General features: G+C 49.2%; 1 protein-coding gene across 3 annotated transcripts in view; it reads right to left on the reverse strand.

Moving 5' to 3' along the window:
- GPSM1 (G protein signaling modulator 1) overlaps nucleotides 1-16,359 on the reverse strand; it is an 82,229-nt gene that overhangs the window by 18,272 nt on the left and 47,598 nt on the right. For all 3 annotated transcript variants that reach the window (XM_074891633.1, XM_074891634.1, XM_074891632.1), the window contains exons 10-11: nucleotides 13,036-13,106; nucleotides 9,383-9,562 (exon numbers count right to left, since the gene is read on the reverse strand). In XM_074891633.1, the coding sequence (XP_074747734.1) occupies nucleotides 9,383-9,562; nucleotides 13,036-13,106 (251 nt within the window). The remainder of the gene's footprint in view (nucleotides 1-9,382; nucleotides 9,563-13,035; nucleotides 13,107-16,359) is intronic.

The raw sequence follows: 16,359 nt of genomic DNA on the forward strand, positions 1-16,359 counted from the left end.
TCATTTGGTGTCATCATAGCTCCAGTGATTTAAGCCGAGTTATGCTGATTTACATCCAAAGAGAACCTGGACTATGATTTTTTTTTAAGCTCTTCTGGCATGTGCAGTTTATTAAATGTGAGAGGCCGGAACTGTGAATGTACAAAATGCCCCAGGCACGGCAGAGACCCTAGAAATGAATGAAAAGTTCCAGACTTTGAGAGAAGTCAAACATTTGGAGTTTTATTGTTCTGGGTCTGGCTTCAATTCATCCCTCTTTTTAGTATTGTTCTCTTTAAAGTGACAGTTTCTAGGAAATGGTGAGCGTAACATCTCTTTTACTGTCTCATACCACTTGACGGCTGACAATTTGCCGGGAGAAAAGGCTGTGCAAGGAGGAAAGCAGACCTCAATTATGGCTTCAAAGTACCAATAACTGAAAACTCAGTTACAGTGAGTCAAGAGAAGAAGAATGTATTTTGGTAGCTTCGTTAGTCAGCTCCAGCCTAGACCACCGGACTAGCCTGTCTGCAGCCCTTCTGTTGCAACCTCCAACAAAAGTCTGCTGGGGGACCTCAGACAACCAGTTCAGCTTTTACCTCCTTCCTAGAGCAGATTCCTCTGGTAAGAGGCTCTTTCTTACAGTCTTCTAGCTCCAAAACTCCACACTTAGCCAGTTATGGATGGAATATGGAGTCTCAGACATGCTTTCATACATCCCCCTGATCCTCAGCCCAAGGGATCCAAAGAGCATCCAGACCTTGGGGGTCCTTGGTGTAACTTCTGCAAAGCCAAGGGCTCAGACAGCCATCGGGTACATGGGGCAGCCAGTGCCTTCTTTTTTCTGCCTGTGGTTGATGCACAAGCACAGGCTTGTGTTAAATCCTGCCTCCTATCTCCTTTTCACAGCACAGCCTTGATTCACAACCTGACCTCAGTCTGGGAGGAGGAAAAACAAGGGACAGGCCTAGAGAGGAAAAAGCAGAAAAAGGGTGTCCAAGCAGCAAGAATATCCCGAAGACAGGAAGCTAAGGAATTCAGCTTTATCTCTGGGACCTTAAGTACTAAAGCAACTCATCAAGGACAAGGCCTAGGGGCTGACACACAGGCACAGAGGCAGCAATACCTCTGCCTTGCTTCTCTTTGGAGGAAAATGTGGGCAGGACGCTGCAAGGGCAGCTCTGGGACCAGCCCTGAGCAAGCAGTCCTCAACCCATCGCCGCCCCAGATAAAGGCTACTGATCACACTGCGGCCCATACAGATACCATCTGCCCTGCCAACATCAGTCCTGCCCCACAGAGCGCGTGGGAGTTATCTGCCTCTTAAGTGGTGACAGGTTCTCTTTTCTGCTTAGCTTTTGTCCCCCATATCATCTGTAGGACAAAGGGGAGAGAGTAGTTAACACTTGTCCTGTGCTGCACAGCACATCTTGTAGGGGTCAAGTGTCCTGCTTCAGCACTCAAGAGGGTCAAATATTCACAGGTGACCCAGAGATCACAGTCTGGCCTTTTTCCAGCTTAAATTAAGAAATGTCAAAACCATTCAGTGCACCTCCAGGGGCTTAATAGCAGAGCAGTCATATTTCCAAAATGAAAATAGCATCAACTGAGAGGCTCCTCGGTGCTGAAAAGCCCATTGCTCTGAGCAGAGACACCCCTGGACCCGGCTGCAAAGGGTGGTTAAAGCAGCCAGTGTCCGTACGCTTCTCATAAGCAAAAGCTGTGGGTAGAAGAGATGATCGCTGTTTCTCAAACCAATCCAGGCAGCCAGCTACACTGCGCCCAAGGCAGAGGCTCTGGACTCCATTTTGGACTCTGCAGGGCTAATTTTAAGGAATTCTCCTCTGGCCGCCCAGATAAGCAAGGCAGAGGAAAAGCCTTGCACTAACACAACATGGACTGTTGTGCAAAGCGCAGGGAACCGTGCACAGCTCCTTGAAGACAGCTGGTCTCTCACAAAACCAAACCTCAAGTCACAGAGTTGTCCGAAATGCAGGTGCCACCCCCAGCGAGGAGAGGGTTGCCCAGAGAGGCTCCTGCCTCACCTCTCCCTGCCAGGGATGCTGCTCCCTTCCCACCACACCTTGCCCCAGGACCAGCTTCTCCTCCGTGGGATGCTGAGGAGCCTGGCAGCTAATTCTGGCTTTTACTCCAACTGTGTATGCTAGCCTACCTCCCAAACCCACCCCTCTGCATGAGAAAAAGTAATTTAATGAAGGATCATAAAACCGTAAGCCTCACATAACTGCTTGTGCAGCCCCAGCCCCACACACCAGCGCTGTGCGGTTCAGTCCCCCAGGCATGACACTTGCCTGCAGCAGAGCCTGCAAGGCCCAGCTCTGCCGTGCCTCCCTCTCACTCACACACTCTCACTGGATAATTACAGAGAAAACCAAGGCAAATCCCAATTTTAGTGCCATTATAAAACAGAGAGGGGGAATTCATTACCTGGCAGCTGTTAATATTTAAGGAAGAAACTGATAATTTACCTCTGAGGCAATGAATGCAGAAGAGGCAGTGCAAGCCAGAAAATGCTATTGCCTCCCCCCACCGTCTCTGTGCAGTTACTCTGCAGAGATTTTCTATCTGCCTCCCATACTAGCACCAAAGTCCCAGCAAGGAACAGTGTGTGCCAGGGCTCTGCACCGCAAAACTCAGAGTCTTGGCTCTGCTGCACCCCAAGATTTGGGAGAGCACTTTTTTAAATCCCTCCTGGCTCATGCAGCATTTGTGCAGTCAGCCCACCTGAGTCAGAGAAGAGGAACTAAAAAAAAGAAGGGCCCTAGAGCTTAAAAAAAAAAAAGATTCATATAGACATACGGAAAGAAAGGTCAGACAATTTAAGATGACTCTGGGGAACCAACCAGATCACCGGCTGCTTCTCTGAACAGCCCAACTCCCTGGAAGAGCCTCCTGATACCTGTCAGATTTGAGCCCTCCAGAAAGTTTTCCAGCGCATCCTGCCTCCAGCTAGGAAATATCTCAGCACAGCCTCTCTCCCAGGTCTGTGTCTGGCCCAAACACTACAGAAGGGTCCCACAAACTGAACAGGAAGATAAAGCATTACAAGAATGAGCTCAGTGTTTACCTGCTCAGTTCCAACAGGACTGACACCAGCACAGCAGCCTCCAGGTGTCATAGGAACAGTCTTAAATTTAGCAGCAGCCGCCTTCCCTCTCCCTGACTCTGGCTTCTCTCTTCCTCTCCATCCCCCTTGCTCTCGGATTCTCAGAGCACGTTTACACCAGAAAGTCTGACCAACGATAATGGCATAATTATACCCGTGCAGTTAAACAAAACATAAAGGCTGTGGGATAAAGGAGGGCGTGCATTTGCACTGCCCTTGCCTTGCGGTAGTTTACGCATCAATGAGACAAAGAGGCTTCCTCATCTTAAAAGAGAGGAAAGATGCAGACAGCCACCACGGAGCAGCAAAGGCTGCCTGGTGCAAACCCCCTGCCATGTTCAAGCTCCCGAAGGACTGCAAGGAAGCATTGGTTTAATCTTCACTCAAACAACACAAGACAACCAGGGAAAAGATGCTTTGGGGCCAGAGCACAAGTGTCTGGGAGGAAGCCCCCGAGGCTGTGTTTATCCTTGCACCCCAGCATCCATCTCGCCAATTCTGCAGTCCACAGTGAAGTCACCAGGGGTGTATGGGGGCACCCGACATCCAGCGCTGCCTGGACAACACAAGATTCAGCAGGGACAGCAGGACCTCCCTGCCCGGCTCTGCCACGGAGCCCTCCAGCTCTGCTCCCTGCCCACGGACACCAGGAACTGAACTTGCAGGCCAGGCAGAGGGTCAACCATGAGCATCTGCTCTGTGCGTCACTCCTGCAACCTGACAGTCCCCTAGGAAATCATGAGAGAGAAAACCATCAAAAAAACTCTGGTAACCTGCCTTTGGGGCGGGGGGGTATGATCTACAAGATTTTCCCTTCTTTTATGGTTGCTTCTCACTGTAATCATAAAAAAGGTCTAATAAAAACATTTGTCCTAGGAAATGTTTGGTGATGCAGCGTGCTTGTTCAGTGTCTAAATACATCAGCAACCCATCTCTGCAAGTCATCACTGTAATCAAACACAGCTCTTCCTTCTCTTGACTATAAATGGTCTTTGCTGAGGACAGGTTTGAAGAGTGAGGAAGTGCTCCCTCGAGCTGATGCACTCCCCTGGGAAGAGGAGAGTCCAGATGAACAGGACCATTTCCAGAGCATAGATCCCCAAGGAGGGGAGAGAATTGGGTTTGATCCTTGCCTCTCTCCATGGTTTTTGCTCCAACTGTTGGACCTGGACCCAGTGAAGTGCTTTAGCCCTTAAACTCTGGCACATGCACAGTCCCATTGATCTCAGACTTTAGCTCAGTGCTGACCTTAAACACAAGGCCCAGAATTGGGGCAGGTCCCCAGCCCCTCCCCAGGCAGTCTTTTCAGGAATACACAGCCCCTTTCTTTCACAGACCCTCACCTTTTTCCACAGTGGTTGCTCTCTCAGGGTGAGGGGGACACAACTTCTGGTATTTCTGAGCTGTTAGAAAAATCCCATCCTTCTAGTAACCCTCTAAAATACAGCTGTTACTAAGTCAGTCAAGAGCTGGAGCATTATGACCTTTTCCACAGCGGAGCAGAGGGGTTAAATTTATGAGCTAACCTTTGACGTCTGCAAGCTTCATGTGGTACAAAAACCTTCTGCTTTGATGTTACTTTTAAAAGAGAGGAAACTCAGGTGTGCAGTGCACGAGTCCCAGGGACAACCTGGATCTGGCTGCTCATGACTGCAGGCGCAGGGACTGAGCTCTAATGCGGCTACTTTTTCCCTGGGCTCTGCTGCAACAGAGAGAAAATGTGGCCAAACGCGTCTCACCTTCACTAGCTTCTCCCAGACCAAACCCACCTTTGCTCTGCCCGTGGAGAACCAGGCACCCACAGCCCTGAGTATTCTTACAGGAGCTCCAGACCTGACCTCAAAGGTGGAGAGGACCCTGCCCTTGCCTGTCCCCCAGACCCAGGCAGTGCCAGTCCCTCTCCTCCCAGTGACCACCAGCCACAGCTGGGAAATGTCCCCACTTCATGGAACCACAGGAGAGTAAGAAAGCCTATTTCTCTGCCCCACCAGCAACACAACCCTCCCGGCATGAGCTCTCCATCGTGTGCAACACCAGCCTCTCGCACAGCAGCGGCAGGAAGGTCTCAGCTGCACAGAGGGACCTGCCGCAGGCCCTGGCATGCTCTCCTACCTTATGCAGCACCTGGGCCATGGCTTCTCCTATCCATCCCAGCATCCCCACGGCTTTGCCAACAGGCTGAGCCCTTCTCCCAGGGCCTGACAGAGCTGCCAGCAGGGACAGGCTCCTCTTCATCCCCAAGCTCACTTTGCCTCCCTTACTTTTCCCTGCCTCCCCTCCCCTCTCCCGCCTCCTCCCATAGGGAGTTTCCCAGCAGCTCAGTAATTAGCATCATCATCACCAATGTTAATAACACCACCACAGCTCCTGCCATCCAAAGCTCAAACAACTTTACAACCATCATCCCGCCTCTGTAATCTCCCTGGGGTAGGCAGGGAAGCAGCATTACCCCATCACACAGATGGGGAAGGAGGTGGTAAACAAGAGGCAGTGGTGGCAGACGGGCAGCAAATGCGGGAGCTCTGACTCAGGCACTGCTCCCGCAGGACCTCCTTGTCCCAGGGACCTGCCCGCTGCAGAAAGGCCCCTTTGGAAGGAGGTCAGTGGCTGTGCTGACAGCAGGACTTATTCAGAGATTACATCACTCAGTTTGGGGCCTGGGAGTCCTGGGATGAGTTTTTGTCCCGGGCATCCCTGCAAACAGTTCTGCAAAACGACCGTGGGAGAGCAGCACACAGGACTGTGCGCAGTCTGCGTTCACGCCTCTGATGGGACAGCGGGTATTGTGGCATCCCATAAAAGCACCTTAAATCAACCATTAGAGCTCACCTCTAATTAAGGACTCGCTGTTTACTGATAGATTAAAGAGGATTTTTCCTTTGAGCAGTCACAAAATGAGGAATCTGGGAGATTCTTGTCTGAACAGCCTGACCAGGGAAAGCTTCTCTCCCATCTTGGGTGGGGTTTGCTACATTTGATTTAATGAATCTCACATGGATGGGAATTACAGTTTTTCAAATAAACCCACCCACACTCCCATATGACAGACCAACGTAGCCCTGGTGGCCCTCTGACAGACAGGGACAAACACAGAACACAGGACAATGCTTCGCTTCTGGCAAGTACCTGCAAGACGACGTTGACTTTAAACATTCTGAGGTCTGGCCTAAGCTACAAAGTCAGGTTGGCGTAACTGTCAGCTGGGAGCACCAACACAAACCGAAATTCACCTGAAGTGACCCAGCCTTGGCCACCAGAACATACTGCAGAGACGTTCTGCTGGCAAGAGAGCCCTTTCTGGAGGGTATTTCATGTGTGGCAGGGCACAGTCTGATGTAAGCCATGTGCCGGCGAGGCTCAGCTGCCTGCAACGGGGTGACGGACCGTTTATTCCTGAGCACGCACGCTGCTCCGCCAGGCACTGCAGGGATCAGGGCAGAATTTCAAATGCCTCCTGAGCCTCTCCAGCTCCGGCTTCTGGATTTCTGAGGCTGTTTCACAAAACTATAGGAAAGGGGATATAATTACACCTGCCTTCACTTTGGGGGTGCACAGGCAGGGGCAAAACCTATTTGAGAGCTCCAGCCTCCTTAGCAAGGAAGGACGGACGGCAGGATGCCCCGCTGAGAGCCACACCAGGAGGCTTCGGTGTCCCACCTGCGTTTTGCCAAGCAAACTCCCCTCTGCCATTCAGAGCATCTGCCTACAAAGACCACAACCCCAACCACGCTACGTAACTCTGCATGGCTATTGGCCTGAAGAAAAACCCAATGAAACACTTGTCACTGCCATTTTTATGAGATATGATCCATCAGACACCAAATAAGGGGCATTCTTTAAAACAGGCAGTTGCCCTTCTCCTCCAGCCATGAGCACTGTTGAGTGCATTGACCTTTGGGATAAAACAGGACATGTTTAGTGTCTGCAAGGAGGAAGATACCATTTTTTACCCACACACTGCTGCTTTGCGTATCCCGTTGAATTCACTCCACGTTGTTTTACTACCACATGCACCAGGCATGCCTGGGAACTGAACTGAAAATGGACTCTCGGGCCTCAGCTCACAAATCAAAGCAAGCAGGGAGCGGACACACATGCGCTGCAAAGTCAGGGCACCCAGGGAAGAGGCCTTGTGAGAACAGCTGGTGAAAGAATCTGACTGCAGCAGTCAGGGAGAGCCTGAGGCACCCCCCTGCATGAGCAAACCCTGGGCTTTGCAGCCCTACTGCGCTGTCCCCCATCCCCTGAAGGTGAGAGGAGCAGCGGGTCCCTCTCCTGCTCACACACTCCCACCAGAGCCGGGAACAGCACGAACCGCAGGTGCTCAAGAGGTACCTCCTGCGACTGGACCGTGAAGGTCTACGCTTGCTCCTTCACGGACATTCACCAAGACCCCACATGTACTGTCACGAGGTCACTGGTGGCTGGCAATATCCCACGGGGCCTTTTCTTAGACACAGCCTGTGTACTCACAACTACACTCCCGAGGAATGGTTTTTGCCTTGCTCTTGATGGCTTTTGTTTGGTTTCTGGCTGAACGTCTGAGTTAAAAATACAAGGCTATTTCTGGCAGAAGTAGGTTTTTTTCTGCCTTTGTATTGCCTTGGATGCCCCTGTGCTGCTGTCTCCTTTCTGGCTCAGATGAGCTTTGTTTTCCTTCTCAATGATCATGTTTGCACCGACGAGCAGTAGGAAATGCTTTTCGTCTTAGAACATTTCCATGAGCACTGTTGGGAATGAAGAATGAGCTCAGAGAAGTCTAAAAAAAACCCAGTTGGTGTAAAGATCCTGTCTCCAGTGGTCAGAGAACTGGAAATCAGGAATGTCTGTGGTCAAAAAGGGATGTGTATGTGCACACATGCACACAGGTACAGCAGGATATGTTCTCCCCATGACCCACAGACCAGGAACAAATGACTCAGTGCTAGAAACACTTCCACGCATCTCCACTCTACAGACAGGCTTCATCCCAAGTTCTGCAGCTCAGACCCTTTCTTACCCAGCACAAAAATATTTTATTTCACTTTTCTTAGATGCCAAAAAAAAAATAGGCCTATCTTTCCTGGCTTGGATTTATTCCATCTGGAATCACTGCATGATCATAGGGCTGTGATAGCATGTTACAGCCTCAATATAAAGCAAGAACCCAAATACTTTCAAACACCAGCGTGATCATTAGATCTTTGCTGTTACACTCCATCTCCTGGCAACAACAAGCTGAGGACTTGGGGCTTCTCACTTGAGATCACCAAGTTCAAACACCTCCAAGCCCCCTCCCATGACCCATAAACATGCCATTGTTTGTGGGTGTGATCCCTGTCTCCAGGACCAAGAACAAAACCAACACAGCTGCAGGAAGCCTCCCCAGCACATTGTACTTGCCACATGTCACAACAAACACGAACATAATGGCCTAACAAACAGCTCAATTGTTCAGGCTAAAGACATCAGAAAGGCATGTGGAGAGCTTTCCAGGGCACAGATCCCCACCACCTTCCAGGGAGTCAAGCACAGACTGAGTCAGAGTTCTTCAACACCCAACACAGGACTTGCTGCATGCCAGTAACCCATAAATCACTGACAGCAGGGCCAGCTCCTCTTGCTAGCTTCTGCTCTTTAGGAAGCATGCTCCACCTAACCTGCTTCCAAAGAGGAGCTCCTAGACAACAATTTTCTATCACTTCTGCCTAATGATTGATGAATTCAGAGACCACTCTGCACGTTGCCACTCTGGAGACCATCAATGTGATCAGGAGTTGAGAGGGAACAGGACTTAAGGTCCCAGATTTGACAAAGGCAACGGGCACCTTTGATTCATCATCAAAAACCTGAAAAGGGCTCTGTTTCTTGAAGGCAGCAAGGCCACTCCTTGTGAACCCTGGGAGGCTGATCAAGTCAGGCTCCACAAAGCAAGGGGTCCAAAGTGCTGTGTTCTTCTGGAATTCAAGGCATCGCATCCTGACAGTCCCAAACTTGGGAAAGTTCAGGTCTAGACTCCCATCCCTCAAGAGAAGGTTACAAATACCACCACTAAATACCAAGCTCTCACAAACCAGTTCATGATGGAGGTTGGCCACTGTTCTGTTAAATAGACAGCGATGCTGAGGCTCAGAAAGGCAAAAAGATTTGCCTACAGTTGCCCAAACAGTCAACAGCAGAGCTAGGTACAGGCTGTTTTCCAATGCCACCCCCATATCAGGTTAGAAATGAAATAAGAACAAATATGCTATAAAAACCTCTCAGATCAGTACTGGAGTAAAAAAATCATCTTCCTACCGACTGTGACACCTGGACTCGGACTTCAGTGGTATCCAGTGGTGACGTACTTGACCCCTGGGACTTTCTCTCTGAACTGGATTGGTGCTCTCGGTATTTCTTTGACCTTGCAGGTAAGGACAAGAACTCTTTTCCTGAGATCTTCAGGTCTCCCACATGATGGCTGTCCCCATTCTGGTCCTTGGGAAAGCAAGAAACAGTCATTGCACAAATTGCCTGTCTGAGGTTTACGTGGAGATCTGTTGGCAAGTATCTACAGAACAGGAGACACACAGAAGCAAGAAGTTAATGCAGAATTTAGATGGTGTGAGTTAACGCTTGTCATGTGCGGGGTTGAATGAGGACATTTTGTCTATCTCTGCAGTGTGTGATTTTAACGAGCGGAGAGGAAGCATCACCCAAACAACACACAGCAGTCAACTTCTCCACAGGGAGAAGGAGCATCCTCTTAAAAACCCCAGGTGTGCAGGTAGAAGCACGGCTGGTTTATTTACAGGCATAGGGAATGATGGATGAAAGGTCCAGAAGCAGTCACTGCTGCTAGTGATTTCTGGCAACTGCACTCATAAAAAGCTCCTCTGAACAGGGTGGCAAGCTCATCTCACCCAGGATACCAAACACTTGGCACAAGTCCCTCCACTTGCTGTATCTTCACTTCTCCCCAGCGCCTGTCCGTGCAGCAGCCCACACCGATAACCCAACCACGCCCCAGGGAACACGGCTATGCTAGATGCTCCACAGCATTTCCCACCTCTAGGATTTGGCTCCCAGCACAGACGGAGCATTGCCTGCCTCAGCATCTCCCACTGCCTTCAGCAAGAAGGGCCCTTACCCAAGGCTTTCCTGAAGGCAGATTAACGTGAATGGTTGGAGTCCCATTCAGCTCTTTTGCTCATGCTACCCAAAGCACGTGGGGACTGCAGGGTAACATGACTAACTACAGCAGATGGTTACAAGCAATCCCCTGTTCTCTCACTGCTGTCTTCCTTTGCTATCTTAAATGCTTGTGCTCAGTGCTCACATAAAAATATAGGATTATCACTCCCATGTAACGCATAGGGAAACTGAGGTGACAGAGATTACACATCTCCTGAATTTTAGTTTTTATCCCTTGTCAAAAGACTCGAGTTAATGGCCCTGCCTGGATTATCATAACAGCCTCATCAGTGCTGTCACGCAGACGAGGTCCTCGTACAGAAGCACCAGCAGGAGTATTCAGTGTTGAGCACTAGAGATACTTATTAAAGGCATCAGGCACTTTACACATAACCGGTGGGAACTGAGTGCCTAAACCTGCTTGATGCTTTGGGCTCCAGCGTTTCCAGGCTGCAAACCACCTCTTTATCATACATAAAGCACTGAGGGGGCTCCCCAGGGTGTCCTCACTGCAGCAACTACATGCAAGTGAAAGAAGCTCGAGCACAGCTCAGGAGATGACCCAAGGGCACACGAGGTTGGGATTTAAGGGCACATAGACTGAAAAGCCAAGGATACTGAACAAGATCTGAAGTCGTTCAACAGCACAGTGGGATGCTGTAGCCAAAATGACTTTTCCAAATGACTGTTGCAATACGAACAGGAATAGTGAGAACAAGTAAGGAGAGATTCATTTCCCCAGATGCTATTGATGGGATCAACTGCAGCCAGGCTGGTGTCCACATTTTGAAAAGCAGCCACAAAAGTGGATTTCAGAACTGGAAAGAAACTGCCTTACAATGCCTTACTGCCTTAGTTAGAGGCCTCAAACTGTTTAGTTCATGACAAAAAGAATAGATGACTCAATTACAGCACGTAAGCACCTTCAGGGTAAAAACCAGCATGTGATAAAGAGATTTTTAGTCTGGTAGAGAGAGGAATAAACAAGAACCAATGGCTGGGAGCTAAAACAAGAGAAGCTCAAAACAAGGAACCAGGCACAGGGTGAAGAGAGCAGGATGATCAGGGAAGCAGCATTCCCACCATCCGCTGGGGCATTCAGAGCTGACATGGATGCGTCCTGGCAGCACCCTCTGCCCAGACACATGACTCTGTGCAGAGGCATTGGACAAAAGTTCCTGGCCTGTAAGGTGACAGGGGTCTCTGCTGACCTTGAAGGCTATCTCCGGCAGAGATGATGGGCAGAGAGGGTGAGACAATAACGAGAGGGTGCTGCAGAGATCATACTTCATTCCACTGATTTATTCTTTAAAATCTTATCACCCTCACCATAGCAAGCTTGAAGCAAACAACATTCTCCCATGACTGTAATCATCTCTCCCAAGGAGCTTCAGCAGGAGAGGAAGGGGAATTGCATCCAAAACACTCTTGCAAGTAGAAGTGAACTCACACACACCCCACAGGACCACTGCAGGGGGAACGGGACAAGTCCTGTCTGACTTCACAGTTAGGGACTACTTGCAGCTCCTGTTTACTCCATCCTCCCTGTGAAATCCCTGAAATCCCATAACCCTGCCTGAACTATTGAATGAGGTTGAGAAAAGAGCAGGAAACCAACAGCATTAACAGCATTAGCAGCAAATCACACATCAGCAAAACTCTCCCTGCCGGCATCCTCTGGGCCATGCCGCTCCGATGAGGATACACAATCAAATGTCTCCCTGGCACTGGGCATCATCCCTGCTACCAACACCCCAGCGATGGAGCTGCACTGGTTAAAGCAGGTAGGAGCCAAAACGGCCAGTGGGCAGTTGGGAGAATTAATAAAAATACATAAGTGTGTTTGGCATTCAACTCCCAAAGAGAGTCAATTCAGGGAGGAGCTTTTGTCTGGCCATCTCAGACCTTACTGGGATGTTTAGGCACCCAAAATGGTTTTGCAAGCCTAAGGTTGTTCCCCACTGACCGACTGCACTTACCTGCAACATGGGTGAGTTTTTTCTCTCCCTGACACTTCTGTACGAGGGGAAATGCTCCCTGGGACACTCAGGCTGTGCCTGGAAAGCGCTGGATGAATGTAAATTATTTGTGCCGAAGATGTTCCAAAAAGGCAGAGCCCGGCTGCCTGCCTGGCCACCTCCTCTGGGAACAGGCACGACTGAGCCCCATGGCAGCACCAGTGCCTGCTGTTGGGCAGACCCAGCAATCCTGCACAGGATTTTCTGAGAAACTTAAATGATCTCTGTAGGTGGAAAGGCTCAGTGCCTCCCAGCTGACTGTAGAAACAGCCTTTGCCCAAGGGAGACTGAGAAAATGCTGATCTGCTTGGATCTGACAATTTCCAGCAGCGAACCAGAGCAGAGGCAATCCTGAGAGCCCCTTGGACCAAAACCCTCTGCCTCCTGCGATGAACCATCTCCTGCTTCTGACTTCTCCTTCCCTACTTGTGCTGAATGCATCACTCTGCTGGGCTAATAAGGCCCTGAGATTTGCCACCAGCCACTAAAGGGGCTAAAATGCTAATGATTATCCTCTCAATAAAGGGCTGTTTTTTCAAAAAAGCATAGAAGTGGCTTTTTCAGCTTTCAGTTGTTAAGTGCCTTTTTAGTTAGACCAGCTGTTCTCTCCTCCAAGCTCTCTAGAAACCCTCTCTGGTTAATCCCATTGACTCCAATGATATCTGCTAATTGCATACTTCCCTGCAAATGAAGCCAGTCAACAAGCCATTACAGATTCCTACTGATACTTAATCTCCGAGGCCAGACATCTTTGCTTACCTTTTCAGAAGGGAACTTCAGGAGGTCTAAGCTGTCCATGCTGTTCCTTTGGAGTCTCTTTGGCCTGGCTCCTGCAAAACAACGCACTCGCACATCAGGAGGGTGTCACTCACCGACAGCACTAATGTCACACAGATAAAATTCAAACCACGGCAGACCCTCTGCTCCTGTTAACGACAAAGTCAAAAGGACGGGATGTTGCAGCTGTGCTGTCCTTGAGGTTCAAACGTGGTTTTTTCTCTCTATTGTTTTGGGTCTTTTTCAAAACACTATCACAGCACAGTCAGCAACAGCAAGGGCTGTGTGAAGCTTTTGCTATCGAACCAGTAGCTGGGTCACACTATGACCCTGATCTCAACTGAGGTCTCTGGAATTCAGGAGTTACAAACCCCTCTCTAAACCACAAGTCATGGGACTAGCATTGAGAAAAATCATAACAAAAATATAGTTTAATACATCTGTGGATTTGTTGCTTTATCTTCATGGTTTTAACTTAAAAAATGTCTCTGGGACACAGCTTTGAGCTTTTCTCTACAGTCACAAGGTCTATAAAACTAAGTGAAGGAGCAAATATTTTCTAACTATCGTAAGCCCAGCCTTAAGGGGAGAGAAACCTTGCCCTGAACCTGATAGATAAATCAAAATTTGGCACCATACATGATATTTGAGACTTCATAAAATTCATTTTAATGTAGTATTCCAGCAATAACAGAGTTTGTGAAACACAGTTCAGCTCTGACTCCTGCCTTCCAAACTCTTATCTCCATGTATCCCTCCAACCTGCTTCCAGCTGCTATTGCCTTGCTCACTAACAGCCAGGATTTACAAAATGGCCCTGGGATGCCTTCACCACATCTGGTAAAACTTCTGCCCTTTCACCCTCCTGCTCCCCTTCCCTGATTTTTCCTGAAGGTTCAGTTTAGCTGAGCACCACATGACACCCCACACCAGCAACACCAAGCAGGACTGAAATGAAAGCTTTGGACTCAAGGTCCCATGACAACTCCCAAGCTTCAGGGGAAATCCTGGGGGAGGGTGAATAAATGCATGTGGATTGAAACCCATCCCCCAGCTGAGCCCTGAGAACGGAAACCACTGAGCTTTGTGCCGTTCCTCCAACAGCAAACTCACCAAACCTAAAGATTCACCAGTTTCCCACCACCAAAGAGCACCATTGCTTATGTTACAGCAGCCCCCAAGGCCCCTGCTCAAACCCAAGGTGCCACCGAGCTGCTCACTGGACAAACTTAACGAGAGAGGAGGCACGAAATTCATAAACCAATTCAGGACTGACTGTAAGCAGAACATGGTGATTAAATGGAAAAAGCCACCAGGTAGCAGGGATTCCTGCACTAACACACATCCAGCTCAGTCAGGGCTCCAGATGCGACCACAGTTCAATCTAAACTGCACCAACTCCAACAAAAAGTTCAACCTCACTCAGCTTCATGAGATACAAGACAAGCTCAGATCAGCTGGGACTTCACTACGGGTCACGCACATATATCACGTTTTAGTTATAAATGACCTAAAGTTAATTTCACTGCCCCTCGCTACCCTGAAGTGATTTACTTCTTGCAGCCATAAAAACTCAAATCAGCAAAATATTTCTGCATATTTCTGTCCCCCTACTCCAAAAAGCACATTAGCACCTGCTTCATTTTAAGGTGATTTCATTACTAGGCTTTGAGTTCAGCAGGCACCGACATCAGGGTTGGTGAATAGGGGCAGAACAGGTATTGATGTGAATACACAGAGAGCAAGGAGAACTTGTAATGATAAGCAGTCGTCATTTCTACCAAACTCTACCCCCTTCCGCACTGCAAAGCCAGTCGCTCACTTGGCAGCAGCTCAGTAACAACAGGATTTGATCCCGGAAGGTCAGCGATTGCTGCTGACTCTGGCAAGGGTTCAGACACGGGGCTGCTGTCCCTTTGGAGCAGGCAGGAAAAAAAGACTTTGCTGCCCTCAGCGAAGCAGGCAGAACTCTTGATTTTATCATTTTTCTTTCAGTCTTTGCTTATGTTTACTAAGACATATTATCTAAGGTATCGTGTTTGCTAACATATCTTAAGCACCTCCTGCGAGCAGGCTGGGAAAGGCTCGTGCTGCTGGATACCAGTGAAACAATACAGTTATCTGGTGGCTGAACACATCTACTCTCACAGGCTGGATGTGCGCTCAGCCATGAAGACAGCTGAAACCATCAAGCCTGAGCCCTCTCCCACCATAAAATGGAGAGTGTTGCACCACTCTTGGTGGATAGGCAGAACCCACCGCCCTGACAGAGACCGGGTCACTCCATACAGGACTCCCCTTCCATGTGCTAAATGCCACCCAAGCTTGTGCCCCCCAGGGTATCAGTGATACCAGCTGGAGGACCCACAAGACACCCCACACCCAGCTCCCATTGCTCCACCACACTCCCACCGGCCACCCGTGAAGAAGGTGGCCCCAGGTCTCCTCCCACGTTGCCAAATGAGCAAAGGGCTTTTGGCTGCTGCCACACTGGTCAGGCAGGAGCTCAGCGAGGGGAAGGCAGCAGCAGGTTGTGCCCAGTGGCTCCTGGTTACACACGATGACGTTCTGGACATTGCTATAGCTGCTCACAGCTTCTCTCAGAATAACCTACAGCCTTATACATGGAGCAGCGAGGTGGGTCTGGAACAAAAGCCACCTACAAACACTTAATCAGATGGCAGGTTTGGGTTTCAAAGCAATGCCCAAGAGGCGAGGCCGGCATCTGGAAGTGATCGTGCGTCACAGCGGCTTTTAACGGCCACTTCCAGGAAAGCAAGAAAGAAGCAAAGTGTGCCTGATTAGATAAACACACATAATTTCCAACAGTCTAAAGAGCTGTTAATTATACACCTCTGTCCTCAGGTGCTTTTGTACGTTTGCAATAGCATTAGACCGCTGGCCAGAAACCATTAATCTCTGATCTGAGAAAATCTGCCTTCCCCTTTGTTAATTTAATATATGTAGTCAGTTGAGACTACCCCAGCAATTAGGGCACGCAGAACAATTTGTCTTTTTCAGTGGTTTTGATGCTGGTGTTCCTCTGTTACCATGTGGATTTCACACTCAATTTGAGCTAAGAGAGGAAGAAGTTAAGAGTTACAAACTTAACTTCAGAGCCACCCGACTCAGCTATTTTCTTCCAGAAGAGAACACAACCAGCACCGGAGCCAAACGCTGGCCTCACAAAAGCCCACAGTTCTGCCATCCCCACTCACCACGAGCTGTGCCACAGGTGGAGCGAGCAGCACCATTAAAACAAGCAGCTAGAAGAATTAAGAGGCTACAGGCTATCATAAACCGGAT

The sequence above is a fragment of the Strix uralensis genome, chromosome 21, assembly GCF_047716275.1.
Source record: "Strix uralensis isolate ZFMK-TIS-50842 chromosome 21, bStrUra1, whole genome shotgun sequence".
NCBI lineage: Eukaryota > Metazoa > Chordata > Aves > Strigiformes > Strigidae > Strix > Strix uralensis.